This window comes from Mixophyes fleayi, chromosome 4, assembly GCF_038048845.1.
Source record: "Mixophyes fleayi isolate aMixFle1 chromosome 4, aMixFle1.hap1, whole genome shotgun sequence".
NCBI classification, from domain to species: Eukaryota; Metazoa; Chordata; class Amphibia; order Anura; family Limnodynastidae; genus Mixophyes; species Mixophyes fleayi.
Window position 1 is genome coordinate 55113852 of NC_134405.1, and position 13365 is coordinate 55127216.

The following is a 13365-nucleotide window of genomic DNA, read 5'->3' on the forward strand; positions in this document are numbered from 1 at the left end:
AGCATTGTATTCTCCGGTTTGACCTCGGCCTGTTGACTATTCTTCGCTTTCGGATTCGGTACCTTATCTGCCCGCCTGGTTCCTGACTCCAACCTGTACGACCAAGAATATCTCCGCCATCTCGCAAGTTCAATATGCAGCCTGCTCTGTACAGAGTGTGACAAAGAGCATATTCTTTATGACAAGGGCCAGCTGGAGAGAGAAGAGCCCCGATGGGCCATTTTAGCCTTGTAGAAACGGGGAGATGTGTCACATGCCGGGCAGATCCGACGGGGTATGGGTGAGCTGCCAGCGGGGATTCCTGGCTTCCTTAGCAGCACCTAGTCCAGCAATGACCATAAAGGGTTAGGAGAGACCTTGGAGGACGGTTGTGGTGCAGAGAACCAGCTCGCTCGTCTTCTCATTTCGTATAAAAGTCTCTTTTCCTCGGTGACGGAAACACAACGTACGAGGAAAGCTCCCCTTACACTCAGACAGGGAAGGGTTTACGTGTCTGCGTATCCGCCAATAGAAACACAGAGGAGATGGTGCCCAATTGCCAATCACAGCGCAGCCGGCAGTGTATATAAGAGACTTCTGCCGCCCTCTATGGATAGTACTTTTCTATTTGTGTACTTGTAGTGAAGATGGCAGAAACCGCACCAGTCGCCGCTGAGTCTGTTCCTCTATCAGAGGGCGCCGGCAAGAAGAAGAGACAGCCGAAGAAAGCCGCAGGAGGAGCAAAGAAGAGCCCCAAACCCTCTGGTCCTAAAGTGTCCGAGCTGATCCTGAAAGCCGTGTCCGCCTCCAAAGACCGCAGCGGGGTTTCTTATACCGCCCTGAAGAAGGCTCTGGCTGCCGGAGGTTACGATGTGGAAAAGAATAACACCCGCGTCAAACTGGCTGTGAAAGGTTTGGTGAGCCAGGAAACCCTCATCCAGGTGAAAGGCAGCGGCGCTTCCGGGTCCTTCAAGCTGAATAAGAAGCAGCTGGAGAGCAAAGGGAAGGCGGCCAAGAAGTCTGTGCAGCCCAAGAAACCGGCGGCAAAGAAAGTGGCCAAATCCCCTAAGAAGCCCAAGAAAGCTCTGAGTGCGGCCAAGAGCCCGAAGAAGGTGAAGAAGCCAACGGCGGCTGCTGCAAAAAGCCCGAAGAAGGCTGCCAAGAGCCCGGCCAAGAAGGCGGCTAAAGCTACCAAGAGTACGGCTAAGAAGGCAGCAAAACCCAAAGTTACCAAGAAAGCGGTGAAAACTAAAACTACCAAGGGTCCAGCCAAAAAAGCTGCGGCAAAGAAGTGATGGAAGAGCCGCAGCCTGATCTTTCTTTAGCTCCCCCCAAAGGCTCTTTTCAGAGCCACCCAACCTCTCACGACAGAGCTGTAATGTATGCACATTACATGGTGTAGAAGGGGGATACATAGGGTATATATTGGCCAATCATATACGTTTCGAGTCCTTGCACTCAACCCCTTTAGGTGCCATAACTTTGGGTATTGCTGGGTGGGTTGTGAACATCCAGGGTGACTTCATAGCACTATTGCAGGAAGAGCCTGCAACCTCGCATGTGCCGATTTCTACACCACACTGATGGGTCTGTTGAGCACACAGGAAGGCACCGTGTCTCTTGCACCAACTGACAATCATTCGTTCTGATTTGCAAAAGCTGATTGTTACACTGCAGTCTGCAACATGACCGATCTGGTGCCAAATCAGTTCTTTACAGGCTGCTATAGAAGATGCTTTGCAAAATACCAGTGACATTCTCAACATACCTTTCTTTCTGTACACTATAGATCCAACGTACCTGAATTACCATGAAAAGTCGGAGTAAACCATTACATAAATTCTATTTAAAATTGAATCCTAGGCTCCACTACATTTAAAATATACTGTAAAGATAGATTAGAACATGTTCTGGATCGAGGAAACTTCCAGCACTCATTCTGACCATTCTTTTCTCTTTACACACGTTGATGCAAAACTTTTTTCAGTAGCGCTTAAATCTGCTTCATTTCTGTGCAGTGCATGCAAACCACGATCTATTGGACATATATATCATGTGACGGGTTGTATATTCATAATTCCACCCTTCACTTGCTAACTGGTCTGTGCATGAACCTGAGCAGATTTAGTTAGTTTGAAAGCTGAGGAATCACGGGGGAAGCTGTTTGTCCCTTCCCAGTATATAAATGGAGGACGGAAATATTTTTTATATTATACAGCGTGAGTATATTAGGCTGAAAGAACATGTCTGGAAGAGGGAAACAAGGCGGTAAGACCCGGGCCGGTCTACAGTTTCCTGTCGGTCGCGTTCACCGTCTACTGAGGAAGGGAAACTATGCGCAGCGTGTGGGAGCCGGAGCCCCGGTGTATATGGCCGCAGTACTCGAGTACCTGACGGCTGAGATTCTGGAGCTGGCCGGGAACGCCGCCCGTGATAACAAGAAGACCCGTATCATCCCCCGCCACCTGCAGCTCGCCGTGCGCAACGATGAGGAGCTCAATAAGCTGCTCGGTGGGGTGACCATCGCCCAGGGAGGTGTCCTGCCCAACATCCAGGCCGTGCTGCTGCCCAAGAAGACCGAGAGCCACAAGCCGGCCAAGAGCAAGTGATTTGCCGCTGGATATTTCCCGTAAAGAACCGACGTCCCTATAACACAAAGGCTCTTCTCAGAGCCACCCACGTTTTCTTATAGGAGCTGATTACAGCGCGGTTGTTTCTTTCATTGCAGCTCTGTGTAGGTTCACAGCAGTTTATTTCACTAGTAAACCCGGCCAGAACTTTTATCACCACTTTGGGTAGATAAGTGACGTTTTGTACAGGAGAGAACTTTGTGGGGAACAACTGTTTCCTCTAAGTATAAGTTTTAACTGTCTTAGTTATATTGATCCACTCTTCCCTTCCCACGTACTGTAGGGCTCCATATGTAATTGTGCTTATTAGCAGCTTGTAGAGAGTGATCCAGGTAGCAACACCTTGGAATGTGTAATGGATGCTCGGGGTACAGTATACGTGCGGCAGATGATAAATAAAACCTGTCCTTTAGATACCACATAAGCTGGTAGAGAGCGGAGCTGCGAGAGTAACAAACATTTAACAAACTGATGAATAGTTTATATATTAATTTTGCTATCGCTCGTTCATAAGGATAACGTGGCTGGGAAAAGCCGTCAGTATCTATATACATTAGTTGAGCACGTGCAACCTTCGTATTCTCGAAAATAATTTAGAAATAATGTTAAGTAGGTAGGAGAATCAGTGTGTGCAAACAGCAACTGACGAAATGCACGTTGTGCTGATAATACAGGCTGAGCTGCTGCTTTGGATCCCCATAAATGATCGAATACCGACCCGTGTCTTATACCAGACAGTTATTACTTTAGATAAATAATTGAAAACATACACAGATCAATGCTAGAGCTCGTTTAGAAGGATTTGGTGGCTCTGAAAAGAGCCTTTGTGTTATGTATATAGATGTACTATTATCTTATGCCCTCTCCCCGCGGATTCTGCGGGCCAGCTGGATGTCTTTGGGCATGATGGTCACCCTCTTGGCGTGGATGGCGCAGAGGTTGGTGTCCTCGAAGAGCCCCACCAGGTAAGCCTCGCTGGCCTCTTGCAGGGCCATGACTGCCGAGCTCTGGAAGCGCAGGTCGGTCTTGAAGTCCTGGGCGATCTCCCGCACCAGACGCTGGAAGGGCAGTTTGCGGATCAGCAGCTCAGTGGATTTCTGGTAGCGGCGGATCTCTCGGAGAGCAACAGTCCCGGGACGGTAACGATGCGGCTTCTTCACGCCGCCGGTAGCTGGGGCGCTCTTCCGGGCGGCTTTAGTTGCCAGCTGCTTGCGGGGAGCTTTCCCTCCGGTAGATTTACGGGCGGTCTGCTTGGTCCTGGCCATTGTTCTACTACACGTATGTACTAGTAACTGAAGAAACAACCGTTAAACACATCTATTTATGCTCAGTCCTGCGCTATGATTGGATAACTGAAGAATCATCCTGATTGGTTTATGATTTGTCGTTGCAAGTTTCAAAAAGCCCGCCAATAATTTCTGTTTAGTGCTTTGTTGTTATTAATATAAACCATCTGGCAGGGTGAGGAATAAAATGTGTATAATGAGCGTAAGCGAAATATTCATGTTTCAGTTATGATTATTACGATGTAATTGACTTGGGAAGTATTTCCTGGTATTTCAGCGGGAAAAAATAACAAGTAGATACACATACTTACCACACGGTGGTGATATTGTATCACATATTACAATGTAGTATTAGGATCCAAACATATTAGAAAGAGAGTTTCTGAAACAACGTCTTCAAATACACAGGAAATATACACTTCCCGTGTCTATATATCTCCATACATATTTTTTTTTACATATTGCATCCCTTATTGATAATGATATAATTGGTTTTAAATGATCAGTCTCCTTTCACTGTCTCAAATAGGTTGTCTGTATATTTAATGTACTATAAAAATAATAATAATATATGATATGGAGAGAGCAGGGTGCAATGCTCGTTGAAAAGTAAATGTTCAGTCCACTTGATGTCCCCTTTCTCCAGTATTTATACATTTTATTCCAAAAACAAAGTTTCATATGTTGCCTAGGTGTAATCCTTGATTCACAACTGTCATTTATTCCCCACATCAACTCTATATCTAAATCATGTTACATACACCTAAAGAACATTTCCAGAATACGCACATATCTGACACAAGACACCGCAAAAACATTAATTCATGCACTCATCATCTCCCGCATCGACTATTGCAATTCCCTCCTTACTGGTCTTCCCAAAGTCAGACTTGAAACCCTACAATCTATTTTGCACGCAGCGGCTAGATTGATTTTCTTTACTAAAGCTGGGTACACACTACACTATTTTCAGCAGATTATCGGGCCAATCAAACGATATATGACTGATTGGTCAGATATCTGTGAGTGTGTATACTTACCCGATGATCCAAAGTCGTCCCAAACTGCCGATCATCGCTTCATCTGGTTGGTCGTACTGTTTGATTTTTGTCGTTCCAATCACTGTCTGCCCAGAGAGAGAGATAGCAGCCTGTTTGGTGTGCAGCCTTTCCACGGCTTATCTATCCTAACATGTATGCAGCCTGTCACTGTGTCCATCACACGCCGTTCTGTTCAGCTGAACAACACTTCCTGCTGGAAGATCTTCACTCCCTCAAAGGTAACTTTAGGTAACTTAGGCCAGCAATCAGGGCTGCCAAGAGGAATTCAGGGCCCGGGTACAACAAATTCATGGGTCCCCCCCTCATAGTCGAGTAAGCCCTAAAAAAGGAGTCGCTGGTGTGGTCATACATTCAGGGGCGTATCAATGCGCCGTTGGGGTGTGGCTAGCCTAACGGCGGTGCAAAAATTTTCGGGGATGTGGTCATAAATTTGGGGGCGTGGCAATGCGCCATTGGGGCGTGGCTAGCACATCAAAATCACTAGGTCCTGAATTCACCAGAGCGTGACATATGTCCCAGCACTCCTGACTTGTAAGACATCTAGCGCCACAGTGTAGTATAGAAAGAATGCAGTGTGTACACAATGAGTTCAGTCTTGGCCTGCGCCCACTGGGCTCACCAAACACTCACCAAACACTGGTATTGTCCCTACTAGAATCACAACATTTCACACACTGTGCTGCTCTCTCCTACCTGTTCTTTACACTTTCTCCACCTGTGGCTGCTGCTTTCTTTAGTTGTGGCTTGTCTGGATCTTGGAATGTAGAAGGACCTATTTGGGGGAAAAAATGGCTACATTTAGAAAATTACAGTCAGACGCAGCGTTAAATCAATAGCACCCACGATTAATAATTAGGCCTTCCTCCAGCCCCAACATTAAAATAATAGTATTCACATTTAATAAATAAACCTATTTCCCGTCATGCAAACAGCCCCAGCAATACCTATTTCCCACAACCATCACTGCCATTAAATAATTCATAGTCACATTTAATAAATAGACCATCACCCTACAAACAAAATAGCGCCCATTAATTAGCCACCACCTACTGCACACACACTACATTGCAACAAGCCCCATCACAACTACACTGCACCCTCCATGCTGCTTTCCCTCTTTTTATTCACTCTGTGCCTCTCTGCCCCTGTTTTCCTCCTCTGTGCCTCTCTGCCCCAGTTTTCCTCCTCTGTGCCTCTCTGCCCCAGTTTTCCTCCTCTGTGCCTCTCTGCCCCTGTTTTCCTCCTCTGTGCCTCTCTGCCCCAGTTTTCCTCCTCTGTGCCTCTCTGCCCGTTTTCCTCCTCTGTGCCTCTCTGCCCCTGTTTTCCTCCTCTGTGCCTCTCTGCCCCTGTTTTCCTCCTCTGTGCCTCTCTGCCCCAGTTTTCCTCCTCTGTGCCTCTCTGCCCCTGTTTTCCTCCTATGTGCCTCTCTGCCCCAGTTTTCCTCCTCTGTGCCTCTCTGCCCCAGTTTTCCTCCTCTGTGCCTCTCTGTCCCTATTTTCCTCCTCTGTGCCTCTCTGCCCGTTTTCCTCCCCTGTGCCTCTCTGCCCCTGTTTTCCTCCTCTGTGCCTCTCTGTCCCTGTTTTCCTCCCCTGTGCCTCTCTGCCCCTGTTTTCCTCCTCTGTGCCTCTCTGCCCCTGTTTTCCTCCTCTGTGCCTCTCTGCCCCAGTTTTCCTCCTCTGTGCCTCTCTGCCCCAGTTTTCCTCCTCTGTGCCTCTCTGCCCCTGTTTTCCTCCTCTGTGCCTCTCTGCCCCAGTTTTCCTCCTCTGTGCCTCTCTGCCCCAGTTTTCCTCCTCTGTGCCTCTCTGCCCCAGTTTTCCTCCTCTGTGCCTCTCTGCCCCTTCTTTATAGTACCGTCCCTCTGTTTCCTCTCCTTGCCTCTCAGTTTCTCTCCTTACCCTTTGTCAGCTTCTTTCTTTTCTTCTCTTCTCTTCTGTCTCTTCTTCTCTCTTCTTTCTTCTGCCTTGGTCTTGTTTGTCTGGCTGTGGCGCTCCTTACTGACTGACTGCCGGGCGTGACTTGATGACGTCACGCCCGGCAGTCAGTGTGAATGGAGAAGACAGGAGAGGAGGGACGCGGCGCCGCGGGTCACGTGAGTATGGGATTTTTTTTTTCTCATCCAGCTCCCCCCACCAACAAAGCCCGCAACCCCCAACCCCCAACCCCCCCCCCCCTCCGCGAAAAAAATAAAAATAAAGAAAAGTATGAAAAATAAAAAATGAAAAAAAAAAATTAAAAAATTAAGTTAGCAGCGAGGACCCGGCCCGGGCCCCCTGGCATGGCCGGGCCTGGGTAAAATGTACCCGCTCCCCCCCCCCTCTCGGCGGCCCTACCAGCAATGAATGGGTTAACCGGGCTCCGGGAGGTAGCGAGAACTGTCAGGAATGACTAAATTACCAGCTAGGGCAGCAGCGTATTCAGAGCAGGAGATCTGAGCACCAACGAAGTGTAGAGCGCATTAGGAGAAGTTACTGCAGCGCATAAATTATACTCTTGACACAGAGTCTGGTGATAGGTCACTGGTGCCGGCATGATTATCAGTATCAGCGGTTAAAACAAATATGAGTACGGTTAAAACAAATATGGAGCTGGTGTCTGACCTGCAGTCAACCTTTGCTGAAACACTGTTATCTTATGTAGCAGTGTGGAAATTAACATCTTGGCTTCTGAATCTTACAAAGTTCTTTGAGCATTTACCCACTGACCAGTGGCGGATCCAGCAGGGGCTTGCTGCCGACAGCTGCACACTGTGCAGGTCCGTTCAGCAGGGACAGTATGTTGCCCGGCTGCTCTGATTGTGTTTTAAACACAATCAGAGCACACAATCAGAGCAGCGGGACAGCACACTTTCACTGCTGAACGGACCTGCACATACTGTGCAGCCGCCGGCAGCCTTAGAACACAGAAAGGGGGCAGGGCCTAAATCGCCCCCCCTAAAATCGCCCGGGGTAGGACAAATGTCTGGGTCCGCCCCTGCCACTGACACCCAGGACAGCTGTCACTTGTAGCTGATGGTTATGACAGAAGAAGAGCAGAGATCTGAAGGTAATTGGGTATAGTGTGTACACCTGAATCGGCAGGCTGATCGGGACTATAGTCGTTTATACAATCGTTAGTGATAACAGATTGGTCTAAAATTTTTGTAGTGTGTACCCAGCTTAACCATTATTCCTCTCCTGAGCCTGTCAGTCTCTACATTGGCTGCCTGTATATCAACGAATCCAATATAAAAGTCTTCTACTAACATATAAGGCCGTCAACAAAATTGCACTGACATACATCTCCTCACTTATCACAAAATATCTCCCTACTCGACACCTCCGTTCTGCACAAGATCTGCGTCTCTCCTCCACTCTCATCACATCCTCCCATTCTCGGTTACAGGATTATTTCCGGGCTGCACCCAATTTGTGGAATTCCCTCCCATGCACAATAAGACTTTCCTCTAGTCTGCAAACCTTCAAGCGTTCACTGAAAACCCACCTCTTCAGACAAGGTTATGATATTCCTCAACCACCATCCTAATTTCCCTAGATTACCCTATTACCATCCTCTACACAGCTAACGCAAGACAACAACCCTCTGACCAACATTGCAACACACACCCCCCACTCAATACTTTTACCTTTGCATTCTAGCTGGTCCATTGTACAATATGATGTAGCACGTGCCCTTGTGTTTCTAACTCCCATTGTCCTACAGATTGTAAGCTTGCGAGCAGGGTTCTCTTACATCTGTCTGTATGTATTACCCAGTAATGTCTTATCAATGTTTTTTCCCAATTGTAAAGAGCTACAGAATTTGCTGGCGCTATATAAATATATGTTGATGATGATGATATGTGTTTTAAGCATTGTAATTTACAGTAGCTTACTTAAAAGCAGTCCTGTTTATTATTTATGTACATGAAGATTCAATTTGTTTAATATACATTTTTTCCTTTATTTTTCTATAGCATCCATTATTGACAATGACATAGTTTGTGGTTTTAAATTATAAATCTGGTTAATCTGTGAAATAGATTCTCTCTCTCTCATGAATAATAATATATGATATGTAGAAATATATTACATTAACTTTTCTTGATCAGGGACCTCCTAATGTGCTTATGCTGGAACACATGGAGCATTGAGTGTCACAATGTCTCCCACAGGCTATTTGCCAGCATCTACAGGAATTAACCAGCAGTAACTCCGGCACCAAGTCAGCATTCATTCAGTTACCGTTCTTCTTGTTAAGCCTCTCCAGTACCGTGGATGTGGTGATGTACCATGACAAACACTTGTGGGTTGTCTATTAATCCGAGCCGAGCCAGTGTCAATATGGTGAGTGCACCCTGGTTGGCATGTGAATTGAGGATGCTTCTCCTTCAATACATCCCTTATCTGTCTGGTGTGGCAATCGGTCAGCTGTGCCACCAATCTGACCACATCTACCCCTAGGTTTCACTTAGTTTCTCCTAATAAGTCAGGTGGTTTGGCTGTGAAGGGTCCCCCTGGTGGCCTAGGTTGCAAGTTCAAGGGGTCCTTGTTGCCTCGGCTAGCTTGTGGGTACAGGCAAACAATACAGGTGGATCTCTTCCAGAGGATGAGGCGTAGGCCTATTTTAGGACTGTTGTATCATGTTGCAGCCAGAGTATGTTTGTGGGTTGGGGCAAAGATTGGCATGATGCATTAACACAAAATTGTTATTTAGGTGGTGCACAGGCACTGAAGTTTGAAACAGTCCTGTCGCTCTGATCGACCCCTCCCTGGATCCACCACTGACCACATGTCAAACACAGTGGTTAACTAGTATTTGCACTTGTGGTCTGTGGGTACAATAGAGGACCATGCATTTACCCCAGTTCATTCACTGCATGCAAGAAATGAAGCAGGCAGCATTGGAAAAATCATCCCGAAACACAAATGCTCATGACAGTAAATTCAAATACTAGTGAGTATGGGGTCATTGGGTTCCATCCTCATACTCATACTCAGCATGGTGGCCTAGTGGTTAGCACTTCTGCCTCACAGTGCTGAGGTCATGAGTTCAATTCCTGACCATGGCCTTATTTGTGTGGAGTTTGTATGTTCTCCCCTTGTTTGTATGGGTTTCCTCCGGGTGCTCAGGTTTCCTCCCACACTCCAAAAAACATACTGGTAGGTCAATTAGCTGCTTACAAATTGACCCTAGTCTGTGTGTGTTAGGGAATTTAGACTGTAAGGTCCAATGGGGCAGGAACTGATGTGAATGAGTTCTCTGTACAGCGCTGCGGAATTAGTGGCGCTATATAAATAAATGGTGATGATGATGATGATATTAAGAAATACTAGTAGGAGCCTGTATTTTGACACCAGTGGGTCAATTACCAGAGCTATGCACCTCTTGTTTGCTCCGTTTGCATTACGTTTTTGATCATCTATTGAAATGTTGTTTTATTAAAATTATATGATTTGTAAACCCTTTTCTACTTCAAGGGATGTAATTATGTAAATTTATCCAGTGTAAGATCAGTCAAAGACACTGTTGCATTCAAGTTATTTTAAGTGTGAAGGGCTCATTTACTAACATTCCATTTAGGTGCACAATTTGCCCTGAACCAGCTTATAGCTGTCTTGTGTATGTGGTTGGTTGCTGTGTTTTAGGCCAACTTTTGTGCTTAAATGCAAAGTTAGTAAATGAGCCATTGAAACTTAGACTGTAGTTTGTATGTCCCCCTGTGAGTAACAGACCTCCGTCTGCTCTAATTGACTGTGTTTTTGGCGTATAGCCCGCAAAAAGTGATCGTTGAAATTGAGATTCCATTTCAACCGAATTATACATGTGTTTTTTCCTTTACATATGTGCACATATTGATTTATTCCACCATTTTTAGCGGATGTAATAACCATTTTTGGATATAGAGACATTCTATCACACGAATCTACTCTAAGGAAAATTGATATCCAATCAGGGAATTTAAATTACTGCTGATTGGAGCAGAAGGTAGCATATGTGATATTGTGGAGATGTCCCCGGAGAAGACCCCCGCCAGCGCTGTGTCCCTGGAGGGACAGAAGATGCCTCCGGAGCCGGTGCCCGTGAAGAGGGCGAAGATTCCGACTGTCGCTGTGCCCCTGGAGGGGCTGAAGACTCCCCAGATGGCGGTGCCCTACAAGCGGGTGAAGAGGGAAGAAGAGAAGTACTCACCCATCCAGCGATCCAGCGGTGAGTATCGTGGCTTCTTTCCTGCAGGTCCCGTCCGCGGAGAAAGGATGAGCCAATCAGGGCTCATCTTTCCCCGCTGGCCAATCAGCGGCCGGATAGGCGAGCCAATCGCGGCTCGCTCCCGGCCATTCAAAAGATTGGCGCCGACGCGAGCCAATCAGTGCTCGCGCCGGCTAATGACGTCACGCCGGCGACTATATAAGTCGCCGGGTGGCGCCATTTTGCCAGAAGAGAGTCGGCGGCAGAGAGAGAAGGAAGTTGTGGGACGTCCAAAGCGGCGAGTCAAGAACAGAAGCCGGCGGAGCGGAGATCGTCGGCGGGGAGCCCTTGTAAGGGCTGAGAGCGCCCCTGCCCCAGCAGCAACAGCAGACCCAGCGCCGAAGAGGAGAAGAGGCGCCGCCGCCTTGAGGGTCTGGAAGACCCGGAGAAGGAAGAAGACGGCGTGGCAAGTTGAGATTCCTGCGCAGAGCAGGTAAGTAGTCTCAACGTTAAATTCGGGCACTAGGCCCGTGGCCACGTTCGGGCACTAGGCCCGTGGCCACGTTCGGGCACAAGGCCCGTGGCACGGAGAATTAGGGGCACAAGGCCCAGGGACCTGGGCACTAGGCCCCGATAAAAATAGTGGGCCAGTAGGCCATATTGTCTATAAAGGGCACAAGGCCCTGTTAGTTAGAGGAGGCTCAGAGCCCCCCCAGGTATAAAAGGGCACAAGGCCCTTAGGTAGTTAGCGGCCTAGAGGCCATAGGAAGGCCAGAGGGCCTAAGTAGGGGCTGATAGCCCGTAGGCTTTAAAGGGCACAAGGCCCTCAGCTAGTTAGGGAGGCCACAAGGCCTGAGTAGGCAGGGGCTAGTACCCCTGGGTACCAGGGCACAAGGCCCTAGTTAGTGGGCTCAGAGCCCTGAGTTAGAGAGGGGGCTGAGGCCCATTAAGCTGAGCACAAGGCTCTGTGTGCAACTGGGAAAGAGGCCCATGGTGTGAAGGGCAGAAGGCCCTGGTGGTGGTGTGATAGAGGCGTGAGAGCCTCGTGAGTGTAGGCGCGGTCCTGTATGAGGTGAGCACACGGAGTTAGAAGGTACAGTAGAGCGAGGCTCCTGTGGTGCTGTAGCAACCGGCTGGTTGGCTAGCAGCGGTGTGCTCTGGTAAGTAGCTTACAAAGTACTGTATATTGTATTCTGTCTGTGCGGCGGGTATTGTTGAATTACGGTATTTTGGGTGTGCTACGTAATTGTGTCCAAGGGCAAGACGTCAGGCCCCCATTAAAGGTAGGCTCTTGTTCCTGTGTTGTTCTGTGCTAACCCGTGCTGTGGGGACAAGTGTAGTTACCAGCATACACATAGTCAGGGGAGAACACACGTAGTTTTCCTGTCACACTGGTTCCCAGAGGGGGTGGCTGAGTGAGTTGGTGGCAGTGCAGCACACCTTTAGGCAGTTCCAGGGGCGGCCGTGGTTCTGATTGAGGGTCCCCAAGGCCGGTTCCGTGCAGGTGGACCTGTGGTTCCGGACGTAAGGACACGTGTGAGATACCCGAGTACAGGCAGTCGGGCGGTTCAGTTCGATGGGCTGTTCCATGCGGCAGTCGGCCCGCGGGTTAGTGTGCTGTTCCACCAAGCCTCAGCCGGGCTTGAAGCAGCCGGTCCTTAGGGTCCGTGGGTGACCCCATCGTAAGGAGACAGTCTCCTTGGTTAGACCTGGGTGAGGGGGTTAGGAACCGCCCTCTGGTATAGTCCGTGAACACCGGCTGGTGTTCCCCATAGTGTGTAGTGAGCAGTCCGTTAGTGCACCACACCTAGATAGTCATAGTTGTTTGACGTAGTTGTGTTGCCGACCATTAGAGCGTTGTTAGGGTCGGGTCGCTGTTGTAGTCAGTTTAAGTTTGTGGGTTCAATCTTAGTCTCACTGAGAGCGTAGAGGGAGGCTGTGTGTTCTTGTCATCCGCAGGAGTCGGGAAGGTGCAGGAGAACCGGATCGGAAGTGGGAGTGTCCCGGTGAGTATCACGCTCGATTCCCCCTTTCGGTTAGGCCCTCACCGGCAGGTGTGTGAGGTACTTGAGGCAGGATTAGTCCTGGGACCAGTCCTGGTCTTAAGTGCCTGTAGTCCCCCGCGTCTTGGCAAGAGCAAAGTGAGGAGGCGGCAAGTGAGCTTGGACTGACCGTGTCCTCGTTCTTTGCCGTATTCTCGGACAGCCCTTACCTGGTAGGCACGGCCGTAATCTTTGTCTCTTT

At 48.4% G+C, this 13365-nt stretch overlaps 3 protein-coding genes across 3 annotated transcripts; 2 read left to right on the plus strand and 1 right to left on the minus strand.

Moving 5' to 3' along the window:
* Positions 1-625: 625 nt before the first annotated feature.
* On the plus strand, positions 626-1274 carry LOC142150681 (histone H1.01-like). The gene has a single exon (XM_075205877.1). It carries the CDS (start codon positions 627-629, stop codon positions 1272-1274), a length of 648 nt encoding a protein of 215 aa, XP_075061978.1. The 5' UTR covers position 626.
* A 948-nt stretch (positions 1275-2222) lies between these two features.
* On the plus strand, positions 2223-3465 carry LOC142149857 (histone H2A type 2-B-like). Its single transcript, XM_075205158.1, has one exon. It carries the CDS (start codon positions 2223-2225, stop codon positions 2586-2588), a length of 366 nt encoding a protein of 121 aa, XP_075061259.1. The 3' UTR covers positions 2589-3465.
* LOC142150682 (histone H3) lies at positions 3464-3874 on the minus strand. Its single transcript, XM_075205878.1, has one exon. The coding sequence runs from the start codon at positions 3872-3874 to the stop codon at positions 3464-3466; it is 411 nt and encodes a 136-aa protein (XP_075061979.1).
* Positions 3875-13365: the final 9491 nt, after the last annotated feature.

Bases quoted from the DNA above. Each gene is read 5' to 3' on its own strand.
- LOC142150681 (XM_075205877.1), top strand. From the start codon at position 627: ATGGCAGAAACCGCACCAGTCGCCGCTGAGTCTGTTCCTCTATCAGAG.
- LOC142150682 (XM_075205878.1), bottom strand. From the start codon at position 3,874: ATGGCCAGGACCAAGCAGACCGCCCGTAAATCTACCGGAGGGAAAGCT.
- LOC142149857 (XM_075205158.1), top strand. From the start codon at position 2,223: ATGTCTGGAAGAGGGAAACAAGGCGGTAAGACCCGGGCCGGTCTACAG.